The sequence below is a fragment of the Ostrea edulis genome, chromosome 1 (genome assembly GCF_947568905.1).
Source record: "Ostrea edulis chromosome 1, xbOstEdul1.1, whole genome shotgun sequence".
NCBI classification, from domain to species: Eukaryota; Metazoa; Mollusca; class Bivalvia; order Ostreida; family Ostreidae; genus Ostrea; species Ostrea edulis.
In genome coordinates this window covers 106,283,045-106,299,214 of record NC_079164.1, presented here as the reverse complement: position 1 = coordinate 106,299,214, position 16,170 = coordinate 106,283,045, and the positions used below count along the sequence as shown (strand labels likewise).

At 34.3% G+C, this 16,170-nt stretch overlaps 1 protein-coding gene across 1 annotated transcript in view; it reads right to left on the bottom strand.

Annotated features, from left to right (window-relative positions):
* The window catches only part of LOC125667822 (uncharacterized), a 22,009-nt gene extending 6,029 nt beyond the window's left edge, over nucleotides 1-15,980 (bottom strand). Inside the window, exons 1-12 of the mRNA XM_048901482.2 lie at nucleotides 15,865-15,980; nucleotides 14,343-14,469; nucleotides 11,379-11,491; nucleotides 10,419-10,486; nucleotides 9,558-9,649; nucleotides 9,139-9,189; nucleotides 8,483-8,552; nucleotides 8,245-8,333; nucleotides 7,581-7,730; nucleotides 6,789-6,903; nucleotides 3,824-3,988; nucleotides 650-694 (exon numbers count right to left, since the gene is read on the bottom strand). Of these exons, the coding sequence (XP_048757439.2) occupies nucleotides 650-694; nucleotides 3,824-3,988; nucleotides 6,789-6,903; nucleotides 7,581-7,730; nucleotides 8,245-8,333; nucleotides 8,483-8,552; nucleotides 9,139-9,189; nucleotides 9,558-9,649; nucleotides 10,419-10,486; nucleotides 11,379-11,491; nucleotides 14,343-14,469; nucleotides 15,865-15,922 (1,143 nt within the window). The 5' untranslated portion in view covers nucleotides 15,923-15,980. The remainder of the gene's footprint in view (nucleotides 1-649; nucleotides 695-3,823; nucleotides 3,989-6,788; nucleotides 6,904-7,580; nucleotides 7,731-8,244; nucleotides 8,334-8,482; nucleotides 8,553-9,138; nucleotides 9,190-9,557; nucleotides 9,650-10,418; nucleotides 10,487-11,378; nucleotides 11,492-14,342; nucleotides 14,470-15,864) is intronic.
* Nucleotides 15,981-16,170: the final 190 nt, after the last annotated feature.

Below are 16,170 nucleotides of genomic sequence, written 5' to 3'. Positions count from 1 at the left end.
CTTATTAATGTTATTACTTGTTAAGTTGTATCTAAATATTAGATGTCATAAATCAAAATCCCCATTCATATCTGTCTTGATGTAATTTACATGACTTCAACATCTATAATCTAAATATTGGTGCTCTATAGTTCAAAAACATAGTTATTCATTATGTTAAAATTCATTTTGACTTTGAAACAATTTTTTTTCTTCTTTTTCATCTTTTTCCTCTGAACACCGAAAATTTCATCATCATTTTATTTTTACCCTTGTTCTTCACAGGAAATTTTACTGCCTTCTCTAAATTAGCAGAAAACTGCTTTTGAGTGAATTTGAAATGGTAAATTTGGTGTCCAATGTGTATGAGGAAAATTTCTCTAAATGCAGTACCCCCGACTCACCATACTGTTACTCTTGATTGCTTATACATGTACATATTACAAAAGTACTCTAAACTGCCACTCAACATCATATTGTGAGTACATAAAATCAATAGTGCTATACTCGGAATCACTTTATTCTATTTAGTGATTAAACAATGACTTTGATTTTAAGATGGAGGTCTCTCACAAATTAACACTGAATCTCCAGTAGATGGAACACACCAATAACAGCTTTCCTGTCGATTAATTCCAATATAAAAAACAACAACACACTGTCTTCTTACCTCTTCTGCTGTATCGCCCTGTTCTTCCCTCCCAGAGGTTAGTACCTACAGAAAAAAATGTCAGATCCCACGTCTTCAATCTACACATATATTTCTATATGAAATGATTTAAAAACAAAATAAAACAGAATAAAGTGTGTTGTGTCCTCTGATCATAATTTATAAAATCAGGTTCGAAACAGTAGAAAAACAAAGAGGCCAATGAGTCCAAACATTAATATGACAAGAGGCCCAATAGGCCACAATAATCACCAGGTTCACCTGGTCCAGACACTAGGAGTGGCTTTCCACACGACGACCGGATACACGTACACTAAGAATATCCAGTTGGATGCATGCTATCCACAAGACAACCAGATACACGTACACTAAGACTATCCAGTTGGATGCATATCGTTGAGAATTTTAAGTTTGATACTGTTAGAAAGACTCTACACTATTAGAGAGATTCTAAAATAAATCTGTAAATCTTTGAATCTCTAAAGTAAACCCACTCTGGCACAGGTCACCATTCAAACGAATCAGAAACTACAATTATTATTGATGGCATTTGAAGAATCAAATCGACACTAAATGAGGGTGCATACATATCATTTAGCCGAATTAAAGCCTTTGAAATATTCAAGAAAGTTTTAAAAGATTTTCCCTATTACATAAAAAAGTGAAGATAATGAACAGTGATCAATCTCATAACTCCTATAAAGAATACAAAATTAAGACAAGGGCAAACATGGACCCTGGACACACCAGAGATGACGTCTGATGCCTAGGATGAGTAATCACCCCCTGTTAATCGGCCACACCCGCCGTGAGCCCTATATCCTGATCTGGATAACAGAGTAACCCATCGTCAAAATTAGTATGTAAAGAATGGTCTAATAATTGGTATGAAACACATCAGACAGCATTCAATCCAATGACAGGTTGTATTTGTATATTAAATTATTATTATTATTATTATGTTTATTCAGGCAAAGCATCAGATAAATTACAAATCTTAATCATATACATTGTAAAATACATTAATAATGTCAATTAGGGATCACAAATGAATTTTTGGCACATTGCTATCATATATACGCAATAGCACTCCAGATATTATCACAGTTAGATTGTTCCATCTACCATTATAGAATTTATGAAATGTTGAGACCGTTTAAACTCTGGTAATATCAGCTTATTTGTTAGTAGTTTGCCTTAATTTAAAAACTGATCATATACAGAACATGCTCTTATGTATTGAATAAATTGAGACATAAGTACCATATGCAGGTTATAATGGAATATTGCAACATAAATATGGAAAAGCTGAAGTAATTTCGTTTGTCATAAAATTGAGTTATTAGCTTGTCGTTAATATCTATGTTCAATAAAATATCCCAGTGTGAAGCAGATGTGGAAGAATCTGTGGTGTCCTTTATTTCGAGTTCACTGAGTTATATTGAATCTACATGTGAATGATAAGGAGTAGAGTTAATAGATAAGATGTCATCAATATATACAGTGGAGCCTCGTTAATACGGACACTTTGGTTCCCAGCAAAATCGTCCGGATAAATGAAGCGTCCGGATAACTGAATCTCATATTTTCTATCTTTAGATAAGTAACCAATATGCTTACTTTATTGATGCGCAGTGAATTCAACACATTCTATCATTGGATTTAACCATTTGCATTAGTAAATAAATTATGATAATGTTAACATTTACATGCATTTCAAAGCACTAAAATTCAAATGTACGTGTGCAGTGTATTTGTCTATGCTTACATTGTACATATATATTAGCACTACAAATAAATATACAAAATGTGTACCGTATGCACTAAAACAAATAATGAAGCACTTTATGTAACTATAAGTAAATAAATCATTAGTAACTAACATAATCATTTACACTTCAAACATTTCATAACACTTTTACTTCTTATAGAGGCCGGTCATTTCCATCTGTCACGATTTACGGGTTCGGTGGTCTGTTAAAACAAACTTCATCGTCCAAAGTTGATTTAAGAATTTCGGGATTATCATATCAGTTGACAACATTCTTTAACCAAAACTCCATCTGCCAGAGTTTATATTTCTTATTCTATAATTATCCAAGACAATATCGGGAGAACAAAGTCATTTAAGCTTGTAATAGCAAGATCTACTACTGCTTTGATCTAGCCACGCACACCTATTATTTTCATGATGCGATCATAACGGAACAAAACTCGGGGTAAAACCAACATTATGGGTACATACAAAATTTAAATTGTCATTTTCCTTAAATTGGTAATTTTCTCACTTCTACCCAGAGTTTAAAAATTCGAAAGCAATAAAGCTCTATACAACATCGTAACAAGAATCAATCGTACACAGGTACATTCTACATGTGTGACATTCTAAACATTAAAAAACTTACTACATATACATGTGCATGAACATACATGTATATTTCACGACAATCAACAGTATAAAATCCAGCATTTAGAAGTATAATCTACACTCTTTAGATCTGAATAAGCCAATAATCAATTTATGAATCAGTGCAACTGATACCTTTAGCAGTTAAAAAAATTATCATTATGGCATGATGTTTAATTTATTAGGCTATTGATCAAGACTATAAAATAATATGCTACAGATTTATTAAGAAAATTCAACACTACACGCAAAACAGATTTTATGTGTGAAAATTGGCAATACAATGTCTCGATCGGCACGTGCCATCTAATTGACCTATCATCACACACCACCTAATTAAAGGGAGGTGTTGACAGGGTACAGGTATTCGCTTCAATTAGACCGTTTAGCTTGTTTTCTTTATAATTTATGCCTTGCTAAAATTGTCAGACACAGACCTTCCCTAAAAAAATGACCGTCCGGATTAACGGTACAATTTTCAATGCATTTTAATGTTTTGTAGTAGAAAATGACCGTCCGGATCCGGAACGCGAATTTCCGGATTAATGATGCAAAATAACGTATAAAAATTCCGTTCCCTAGAAAAATCGTCCGGAAGGTGAAGCGTCCATATTAATGGCGTCCGGATTACCGAGGCTCCACTGTAAATGTTGAGTTGAAGGCCACACAAGAGAGTTTTCTTCTCATGAAGCTTTTGAATAAATTATGCCTTGTAGATACATAAAAACAGATCAGCAATATCATATTAAGTAATGGCGATTACTTACGTCTAATAACTGCTCCATTAGATCGTCATCTACATCCTCCAACAAAAACTTGGTGACGTGACATCCAACAAATTTTCTGTCGGTTGGGATGGAATCCATTAGCATAGGATTCTGAGTCGACATCCATGAAATGAAATCACTTGGAGCAGGAATTCTCCGGGCTGCCTAAAATTACATTTACCCAACTGTGAAACATGTCTATTGTAAACATCGTTACATTGGCCCAATCAATAACACACTTCCAAATACACCGTACATCTGACATCAGAATGACTGATATAATCTCTTTTTCGGATGAGTATATCAATTATGTCGCATTTTCACCATGGATGTATCACTAAAAATTAATGCGCAATAGGAATCTTGTTCAGGAGGTTGGTCAACAGTATTGTACACTTTATCAAAATTTAAAAAATCTTAACAGAATTGCTGTCACATATCTCTGGATAACAGGTATTTTTCTATATCAAAAACATAGATTAAAAAATTTGAAAATGCATTCTCTTTTCAAAACTAATTCTACTTCAACATATGGAGTCCTTTTGGGGGTCGTTTTTCAATCCTTACCCCAAAATTTAATCAAAAGTTTAGATTTTATGATTGATGCAAACTGCTGCCTAAAATTACTCTGAAGTGATAAATCAATCCATTTCAGGTTAATACAAATATGAAGCAATACATGTGCCATTAAAATGTGAACTGGGACAGAAGATGGGGATTAAGTTCCTTATTCAAAGACACAGTAGACAAGAAGTCAACAGTGCCACTCCCATTCAAAATACTGACCCTTGTGTTGGCAGACTAACAAATTAGGACCAGTTTGAATTCCCCTTGAATTTTGCTGAGAATCCTGTTGTATTATTACTTACATGTCATTTAGTAATACAAGTAGTTTGAACAATGAGACAATGCTGACATACATAAGAACATTCCAATAGTACACTAGAAACAAGTTAAACTGAAAGTAAACAAGACAAATGATATGGAACTAGGGTCACTCAAAGATCCCAAGCACAAAACGTAGTGGTAAGTTCAGAATGTCAGCTACGATCAGTTAAAGACCGAGTTTTTCGACCGGTCGGTTTACCTCAGGTAAGTTTAGTTGGGGGGCGGAGCTAATTTTAAGCAGGTGTGAAGCCCCGAGGGAAGAATGGTAGCTCGTGTATAGCTTCCTGAATACACGGGATGTTACCTGTGTTACCTGTATACGTTTTCGTAAGATAAATCATAAGTGCAATTATTTTTCTTGTGCATGTTATTCAAAATATTGATAAAAAAAAAATTAAAGAATCAAAACATGTTAAAGCACGATAACTTTATTTTGTAATTGAGGACGTTAGCCATTGAAAAATCAGGTTTGGATACCATGCTCGGACTTTACGAATAACACAGTCAGGCATGATGTCTCTCTTGTATCCGTGCGTCTACCAAACATACAGATTCCTACGAGAATCCCTTCGTACTGCGGCGGATTTTCTGGCGATATAACGATCATCGTCCCACACCCCACGATGACTCAACATAGTCCAGAATTTCTTATAAAGTTTTTTTGTTAGATTTATTTTTTCTGGACGGCACACCGGGATTTTCTGGCCACCAAAGTTGTCTGTGCGACTCGTCCATAACGCACGGCCTACACCAACAGTCGGGACATTCAGCTCTTCCGGCATTTCCCTCAATAGCTGGTCCAGGCGAGGAGGGTACTTCCTCAGATATAACTTCTTCTTCCTCGGCATCCCAATCCCAACCATTGTATGCAAAATGGGCCCATACAGCGGATAATTTCTCTTCTGATAGAGTTGCGGTTACTTTTGTTGCCATGTTTCGTCGTAAAATGACGCTGATAAAATTTCAACTGAATATAAACGGAATTTTAATGATGTATTTACTCATAATTAAAATTTTGATAATAATATATAAACACGACATTTCCAATGAGAGTCGGTACAGTCTCTTGAGCATAAATTCCATGTCCATGTAAATTATGTTCTAACCATCCATAATTTTCTATCGCACTTCTTCCTAAACACAACCCATCATAATTTATTATAATTGATGTAATTATATGTAAGATTTTCTACTCAATACATTATATTTTGTGACTATAGATGTAATACAAAGCCATAATTTTCTTATCAAAACTTTCTCTATTGAGCTGGCATACTACGCGGTAAACATCAAAAGATTTCACGGACGCCTCGATCGAGAGACGAGGTGGACAATGTATACACACGGATTAGTAACTAAATGTCCATCAATTTCTAGCATCCAATCTGAAGCTAAATTTCTCCTGATTGACAGGGGTTTACAGACCAGGTAAAATTGAAGGCGGTGCTTATTTCCTCGGTCTTTAATTCCAACACTAACACGAAACACCTGCATAAAATCACCATTAGCTATCAGCTATAAACTGCATAAAATAAATAATGAAGCAAAGCACTCAGATATTAAGTGTCAATAACAAAGTGTTAATAGATATGTGCTATGAAGTCCAACAACTCTGCAGGTCCCTGGTACTTTACAATATTTACCCGACTAATACATGTTACACCACTGATTGACAGGAGAATAATGAAATACACTACAAGGTGCCTCCTTATAAGTCCAAGGTAAATGTCAAACGGTCCAAAACAACTCAGACACATAAAAGGTCATGAACCCTCCACATCATTAGATGCAGTGGTATACAAGGACAGTACCACAGCATCCCCTTGACACGACCTTATTACCATGCATACCAACTCTGTTGATAGGGGATAAAAACTTTACCCTTAGAAACATCCAGAGTGGATGTCCTAATGTTTAAATGTACATACAGTATATATACCTGTTTGTATTCATCCATGTACACATATACCTGTTTGTATTCATCCATGTACACACATATATATATATACCTGTTTGTATTGATCCATGTACATATATATATATACCTGTTTGTATTCATTCATGTACATATATGTACCTGTTTGTATTCATCCATGGTCTCTGGAAATTTCTTACTCAAAATCACTATGCTGAGGATGTATTTTAGGTACATTTTGCTGCTTCCCTCAATCTTTTGTTCTTTTAAGAATTTTCTACAAAAATTTAATACTTAAACAACACAGAAGTCCACAATAGACACATAAGAGATACTAACCCCTTCTGCAGAACTGAATTTCATGATAAACATTGAAGTAGGAAAATCAAAATTGTCTGAATATTTGATGGAACATTTCAGAATAAATATATTTGTTTTAAAGTTTGATTGAAATTGGTCTGCTGGTTCTGGAGAGGATCTTTAAAATTTGTCAGTGTATTTTTGCAATTATCTACCCTTGGAGAAGGGCATTGCCCTTCATTTGAAAACACTTGAATCCCCTTCACCCAAGGATATTTTTAGCCAAGTTTGGTTGAAATTGGCCCAGTGGTTCTAGAGAAGAAGTTGAAAATGTGAAAAGTTTACAGACACATGGACAGGCAGATATACAGACAAAAGGTGATCAGAAAAGCTCATTTGAGCTTTCAGCTCAGGTGTCAGAGCTAATAAACTGGTTTGTGTTAATAATTTTCGTGAACGAGATTATCTTAAACAGCAAGAGACATTAAAGGACTGGTTCACGGTGAGATTCTTTGTAAGGAAGAGGTTCTCGTAAACCTTGTAAAAATTTCTTGCACGAGAATAAAACTTGGGTTTACATTACTCTGCTGTTACAGAAACCTACCTGTATACATATTGCCATGTACACAAAGGGACATAAGCTGTGCAACTCACTGAATAATTGGCCATAGGAACTTTTCATCCTCTTGAGTAAGCTCCTCCATCTGCATTAAAACATCCAGCTTAAAGTCATCAGGGATCAGAAAACTCAAAAAGCCACAAAGTTTTCGTGCAGATATTTTCTTTTCCTTCTTTTCTAAAGTCCTGTTGTTGAAAGACAATAGACATTAAAAAATATGTACAACCTGGGAAATGTAATTTTATACTGGATATAATATTGATTATAATGTTGAAAATCGTATTTATAAATAACAGTTTTTTGATTACTGGGAAAGATTGAGTTTGGGCAGTCCAATAGTGTAGAGATAAGCATTCTAATGAAAACTTTTCCCCACCATATTCTCACTATATTTTAGAAAAATTGAAGCAATGGTGCTTTTTGTGATGTCATAAAAACAACTGGTGTACAGCCAATGTAATCCATTCTTACATCTTTTCGATAGACACCAATTGTTTATGCTACTGTGAATTGACTGAATTTTTCCATCATTTCTAAGAGGTTCTATGAGGAAAATATTACCGCTGTACTAAATAAAGTCTTTGCAATATTAATGTAGATTTGAACAGTAAATTAAAGGGAGGTTTCAAACAGTACTTGGACTCGTCATTCATTGGTCCCAGTTTTCCATAGAAAACATTCTAGAAAGTAAAGGGTGACCTTGAGAGTTGTATTTTCATGTCCAACCACAAGGAGGAGATGCAGGCCATGATGTCACCATACTTGGGTAGTGATGTCTCCTTCTTCGTCTGGAATACATGTATGTATACAGTACATGTATTTATAGTTAAGCATAAATAATATCAGAAATCAATGTTACAGAAAACATTTACATTCAATGTATATATATAATGTAAACTATCTACTTGTTTATAACATATAATGTCTTAATGCATACCGGAATATGTCTATACTTCATCCCAAACAGTCTCAAATATTCCTCCATGTTATCTGCCAATTGTTCAATTCTAAAAGTCATGATTAGAAAAGAGTTATGAAATGCTGAACTTTTAATAATCTGAAATACAATAATTTGCAAATTATGCAAAAATATACTTTAAAACTGCAAAAATCATTATAGTTAATTATTCATATGTTGGTATAATACTGATATTGTCCATTTACTTGTGTATACACCTGATTAGCAATTCATATATGTATGTACTCGTTTCCCCAACATGCTGCATCAACATGTAGTTTGCAGTCTATGTAACCTCTAGTTAATGTTGTAAACTTTCTTTTTTAAAAATTTCCTTCTTTATAAGTTGTCTTGCTGTTATGCCCTCTGGACCCAAAATTAGAATAAACTTGTCTTATCTTATCTATAAGCAACTTCTCTATCAATCTACAATCTCAAACACTGCAAGGGTACTTATTTTAGTTTACATGTATCAGTTTCAAAATTTAGCACATTTGTAGTTTTGGACTATTGAACATAAGGCCAAAAAAAGCAACCTAACTAGAGTAGGTAGGATAGATTTGAAATTTCTTACGAGGAAATTCTGTCCTTGAAGACATGAATTCGATGCAAAATTGTGTTTTAAAAATACTTACTCTGGAATACTTTCTGTCTGTAACACTCCTTCCATTTCAGAGTGAAAATCTCTGTAACATTGACATATATGCATCAATATAGAGATACAGCATATATAACACAAGAATATCAGTAAAACTGATGGATGCTCCTCGAACTGCATCTAACCAATGAACTACTTCATATGACGAATGACCCGCACAATGATCAATAACTGTTGAAATATTGTTGAAATCAAGGATTTTTTTTCTTCATATATTAGGTATGTTCTGAGTGACCTTGACCCTAATTGGAACAGGCATGATGGCCTTATACATGTGTAATAATTTTACAAGCCCAACTTTTACTAGACTTGATCTTTAGGCCAGTGGTTAATTTAAAAGACTGTTATAAAACATGAGAAAACTTGTTGATTCTGGAATATATCAATGTAACTTACCCCATATAAATCTTCATGATGTTTTTCAAGCTCTCTAGAGTTATAGAAGCACAACCAAGTCTGAATAGTACTTTTTTATCCCCTTGATATGTCTGAAATAGAATAACTTTAATAAGTATTAAGTATGCATTAAATTAATGGTGGTAAATACACATGCATGTATGTTTATCCATATTGTCTTGGCTGTCTTCTAAATATTTTAAAAACAAAATGACAACAGAGTTTTAAAACAAGGTCATAAAAAATTTGATAAATTAGAGCTGGTTATACTTGATTTCATTTCTAATTTCTTTTTTGAGGACTGTCATGAATCATGTAGAAAGATTTTTACAATTTCATACCTTTAATTTCTGAATAACTAACTTCTGAAATAACTTTCTGTAATATACATTCCCTTCATTAAAGTTAAATGTTGTGCTTGCATTCATTGATATTCAAAAATTCAACACGTTAACTGTTCCATTGGTTTTAATACTTGAAGTCAATAAGATCTGAATTTGGTCACCCTTCCAATTTGTTAATACATGTATTACCATTTTCCAAATTTTTATGTGCTCACTGTAAATACAGTATGTGTTGCTGCTTTTCTTTTGTACTCTTATTTTGTTTTCATGCTAATACAAGTAAAATCGCTAGTAAATAGAGCACAAATTACCACAAATACAAACCTAGCTATACGTACAAAGTCTTTTCTATCCGTTATCATCACTACAATCAAGTGACTCCATAAGATAGAATATTGGCTCAGTTATAAGTATGTTTTTGGAATCTTCGCCGAATTTTTACAGATTTAAACTGAATAGTTGATGGATTTAAAGTGTATACTAAAATTGATTGAACTGCAAAAATATGTACACAAACCTTTAATAATTGCAAATCTCCCTTAATATCATGCCCTTTCCTTAACTTCTTGCTAATAAAGCAACATCCTGTAAAAGAAAAATTGAACAAGAATGCTATGCATAGCCACATGCCTCCCCACCGCCAAAAAAAAAAAAAGGTGAAGTGCAAAAGTCCCATAACTCCAGTAAAAGTTGTCGAATCAAAATCATGTCATGATATGATCTACTACATATGGTGACTAACAATCCTACAAAATTTGAATAAAATCCATACAACGGTGTCTGAAGAGTTGTGTCCGGCAAAGTGTTCCTATAGTATAGCATGTACAAATTCTACCAAGTCCCATTACTCCTGTAAAACTAATAATCCTACAAAATTTTAACAAAATCTGTTAAGCGGTTTCCAAGGAATTGCATCCACAAAGTCCAGTGTGACAGATGGACATCGGTATTTCTATGTCCCCTTCCGCATTGCAGCGGGAGACAAAAATGAAATGGAGAAATGTCTCATAATTCTCATGTTTGGCTTTTATCTGTTGAGATTCTATATTCATACTGCGGAATTATCAATCATTTTTACATAAATATAATAGTACTAAACTGTCAAAGTTTAGAAAGGTTTATAGAATTGTGGTCAGTTCGATTCATGAACGTTGAGAAAAAGATGATAGCACAGAACATAAAATGACCAAATTGGAATTTGAATTGTCAACCTTTTGATAATTAGCCTAACCAATAAGACTAATGAGCCACTTTAACTTGATTATTATTATTGCTGACATGGGACACAGTACTGCTCACGAATGTTTATGACAGTTTAAAATCCTATTGTGGTTTTACTGTGCATCAATGAATACTGTATTACAATTTCGTACTTTGTCCTAAACCAATGTTTAGAATATACTCTTGTAAGTCAGAATGCCTTCCAGGGCCCTTGATTGGTCAATAAATCATCTTGTATTTTACTCAGCAGACATACTTATTTTCTCTGCCTCGTGATCAGACATCGGTTGCTTCCATATCTGTCCTGTATCAAGCATATGGTATGTCTTGGTTTGGCCATGAACTTCTCTTCTTGTTTTTATCACTCTTCTGTAATGAAAATATAATTGTGGGGAGTACTTTAAATATATATAAATATTACTCAAATGAATTAATTTAAAATGTGGGATTAAATTTACTCAAATTGCACAGAAAAATCCTCCTTTTTGTAAATCTGATTACTTATATTGAAAAATTTCATTTTATCCTGAACAGTAATTTCCCTTTATGGGAATTTAATATACATGTAAATCTATTATAGTTGAATTACATGGTACTAAAACATAACTAGAGCACGGAGATTTGTCATACAGAGTTGTTATTTTTTTTAGGACAATCTGGCATTTAGACTGACAAACAGAAGTAACCCAGTCTTTTAAAACAGACTTTATTTATTATATATAATCAATAAAATGCTTACAGATAGGATCTACATTCAACAAAGCCTTACTTGGAAGACCATGGAGACATGGTGATGGTATATATGTATGTGATTGTCCCATGGGGTTTTCTGCACATTTGTTACCAGATTTAATATACTAGTACATTACATTTACAATCAATAGAGTTGATCACAATCCTGCACTGGATACAGAATCCTGTCAAATACAATATAAAGAGATTTAAACCACTGTCCTCTAGTATCCTTTGCAGTTTTGTGATCAACTCTGTTGCCATAGCAATGGTGCATGTATTGCACTACACCTAGTCATGTTTTATTCTCCTTTATATTGTTCGCTCCCCTCCACCCACAATCAATCTGAAGTGTACTGTGTAAACAAAATTTTGTTATTATACATGCATGTCCTTTGTATATGTCTCATAAATGTTCTTTGTATTTTATTACCCCTTGTGGGTTTATAATTGGTCAATAAATTATATCATAATCATTGATTGTGATCTGCAACTTCTCTTCTTTAGGGCCTTTAATTGAAAGAGATTGTATTTTTCATACACATAAAAAAACATTTGTAGAAAAATGCCAAGTCTTCCTGTTTAAGGTGTAAATCATTGTGAAGTCAATCGAGTGTAACCAAGTCAGTGTGCAGTAGGGCCTTATTAATCTGTGCAGTTCTAAACTGTTTGTGTGAAATTGATAAGGAAACATGTATATCAGTAATTTGTGTGTATATGTAATAGAAAGTATATGTCCCTCCTGAGGATTGAACACGGAACCTCCCACTTGGCAGTCCTTGGCCAGTGCTCTACGGATCTAGCTAAAGGGTTGACCCATTAGCCCGAGTTAGTAAGAAGGCCATGTATCCCTAACACTACCATCCATGTTTACAGGTATCAACCCAACTATAATTAGGGGTTTACCCGATACACCGTATAGAATCAATACAGCACTATTTTATACTAGTCAAACAAATGTATACAGCACGGATTAATTCTTACTATGTGTCATTAAATACGTGGACTGATGTAGGACCTATTTGGAATTTACTTCCGTATCACCAATACTTAATTCTTACTGAGTGTCATTAAATACATGGACTGATGTAAGTCCTATTTGGAACCAATACTTAATTGCCTTGTAACAGGACAACATGATTTTCAACAACTATATTTGTATACAAAAGTGTATTAGTATATTTTTCATAAGTCCCAGTACACTTATCAACACTTTGCGCAAGTTATGTCCCTTGTCCACCACCTTGTATTTCCCTACATTGGCCTTTGTAATTTTCTCATCTGTAGTTTCAGTGCTTCCCAAGGTCTTCTGGTACTTACTGGACATTTGGTCCAGTAATGGTTGAGATATTACTGGACCAAATCACATTTTACCAGACCAAAATTTTATAGATAAGATAAGTTTATTCCAATTTTGGGTCCAGAGGGCATAACAGTAAGATATGCAAATGAATCCCCTACTGTTGCCCCACCCTACCCTTGGAGGCATTGGTTTTGACAAACTTGAATTTACACTATATCAGGAAGCTTAAAATTTTATGCAAATTTGAACTCTCTGGCCCAGTGGTTCTTGAGAAGAAGATTATTAAAGATGTTCCCAATATATTCCCATGTAAACCTTTGATCCCCTATTGTCGCCCTACCCTACCCTCGGGGGGCATGATTTTCAAAAAAAAAGTCAGGAAGCTTTCATGTAAATTTGAACTTTCTGACCATGGCATCGGTGACATACTTTATTAGTCCAAGCATTTCACTTCAGATTCATCAGTGGAGTAAACTTTTCCAACCCGTGTTCAACACCAGTGTTATGAAATACACATTTTTTTTTTTAAAACTCGAGCAATTCGCGTAACTCAAATGCAAATTGTTCAATCAAACGTGCCCTGTTGTTCAAGTACTTCTTGATCAGACTATAGTTTGAACGCTTTATTTACCTGTTATTCATTACCTAATTCAAATGCTTCAAAGATGTCTGTAGTTTCACAGGATATTATCACGCCTCGGGGGAATTGAAGATGATTGCAAGTTTGATAAATATTTGAGTTAAACATAAACACATTTTCTGTTTGCAATGACTAAAGAACAGAATAAATTTTGGGACATGCTGCTAAAACTTGAAAATTTATCTAATCATGTATTCCATTGGGAAAAAAAATTATCGGACACTTGGTCCAGCCAACAACTGATATTGATCGGACAAAAACAAAAATGACTGGACATTTGTCAATGTCCGACGGACCTTCGGAATCACTGTAGTTTTGACATTTGTTATTTTCCCATCAATTATGTCGTCAACTATGTACAATGCCCCAGGTTGGGGCAACCCATTAACTGGTATAAAAACTTAATAATCAGCAGTAGTAACATCTGGTAGCGTAAAGAAGGAAAATTTGGCTTTTCACCGATTGGCCCTAGGCTGGCTCCGCAAAAGGACGTAACTTGCGGCGAAGCATTGATACATGAACATATCTTGCAGAATAGTAGTCACCTTTCTAGCTCACGCAGATTACTCTCATATTGGGATTCAATAGCTTCTCTGACACTATTGACTGGCAGACTGTTTATGGCTGATCGAAATGCTGAACTTAATTCCTTCCTTGACACATCTTTAAAATCTAAAAATAAATAAATAAAAATTACAGATCATAGCTAACTGAATGTTGAAAATGTAAATCAAATATAAAGGTAAAGTTTGCCATGAATAAAATATTGGGAACATGCAAGCATAAAAGGTGAAGATAACGAACAGTGATCAATCTCATAAATCCTATAAGCAATACAAAATAGATAGTTGGGCAAAGACGGACCCCTGCACACACCTGAGGTGGGATCAGGTGCCTAGGAGGAGTAAACATCCCCTGTCAAATGGTCACACCTGCCATGAGCCCTATATCTTGATCAGGTAAATGGAGTTATCAGTAGTCAAAATTATTGTGCCACGAACTGTCCAACAATCGGTATGAAACAAGTCAGGCAGCATTTGACCCAATGATAGGTAGTATTGGCAAACTAGATCGTTGTAACGACCATTGAATTTGTGAAATGCTGACTTTAAATGAGACTGTTGAAACCCCTGTACCATCAACATGTTTGTTAGTAGTTTGCCTCGATTTAAAAACTGACCATATGCAGATCAAGCTCTTGCGTATCGAATCAGTTGAGAGATATAAACACCATACATATGCAGGTGATAATGGAATATTGCTACATAAATATGGGAAGTTGACGATGGAGAAGCTGAAATCATCCCGTTTGTCATAAACTTGAGTTGTTAGTTAGCTGTTAATCAGGTTGGGAACACTTCCCCTATAGCGAAATATTCTCGCTAAAACGCGATTATCCCTCTTTAGCGAGAGAGTAAACATTACCATAAACAGGTAATATAGCGTCTTTATTGAAATAATGGCAAATCCCGTGCAACGCTGAATAAGTGCAACACACACTCAACATGATGTGAATTGTTTCTATGAAATTGACAACATAGTCAAGAAATTGCATACAAAGTTGCTGCATACGAGGGAAGCAGTCTGAAATCCAATACACATCGTGAGTGTTTTTGTTTTGATTAATTGATACAATTTGCAGAAGTATCAGACATTTTAGCACTTTTTCTTCTTTTCACGTGAAACACGAAGAGATGTACTCTACGGGTGTTTTTCTCGGTTGTACGAGATATATTTACTCTCGCTAGAGAGGGATAATCGCGTTTTAGCGAGAATATCTCGCTATAGGGGAAGTGTTCCCAACCTGTTCATATCTACTTTCAATAAAATATCTAAGTATGAAGCAGAAGTGGACGACTCTGTGGTGTCTTTTATTTCAAGCTCACAGGCATATATCGAATCGACATAAGAATGAAAGTAATTATTGTTAATAGATAAAACGTCGTCGATATATCTATTAAAATGTCGAATTGAAGGCCACAGCAAGAGATTTTTTCATCTCACGTAGAAATTTCAGAATAAATTCTGCTTCATCTATTGATTGTAAATTTCATGATAAAGGCATACCCTTCACATTTTTGGCAACAAGTTTGATAACTTTTCTGATTTTCTTCTTATTGTCCATGGTAAGCTATTAGTACTTAGGACACGTGGGTTTCACTTTACAACATAACTATTATGTTAAGAGCGTTTTTATTGGCTAAGATAGAAGGGGTTTCCCAAAGACTTTGACTAATAAGAAAACGTTTTACATAAATTGAAATGTAAATAGAAATAATAATTTTCTGGTTATACTATAATCACTGTAAAAAATTGGAATAGAGAAACAATTCACACCAAACTTAATCTTTAACATGATATAAATCCACCAGG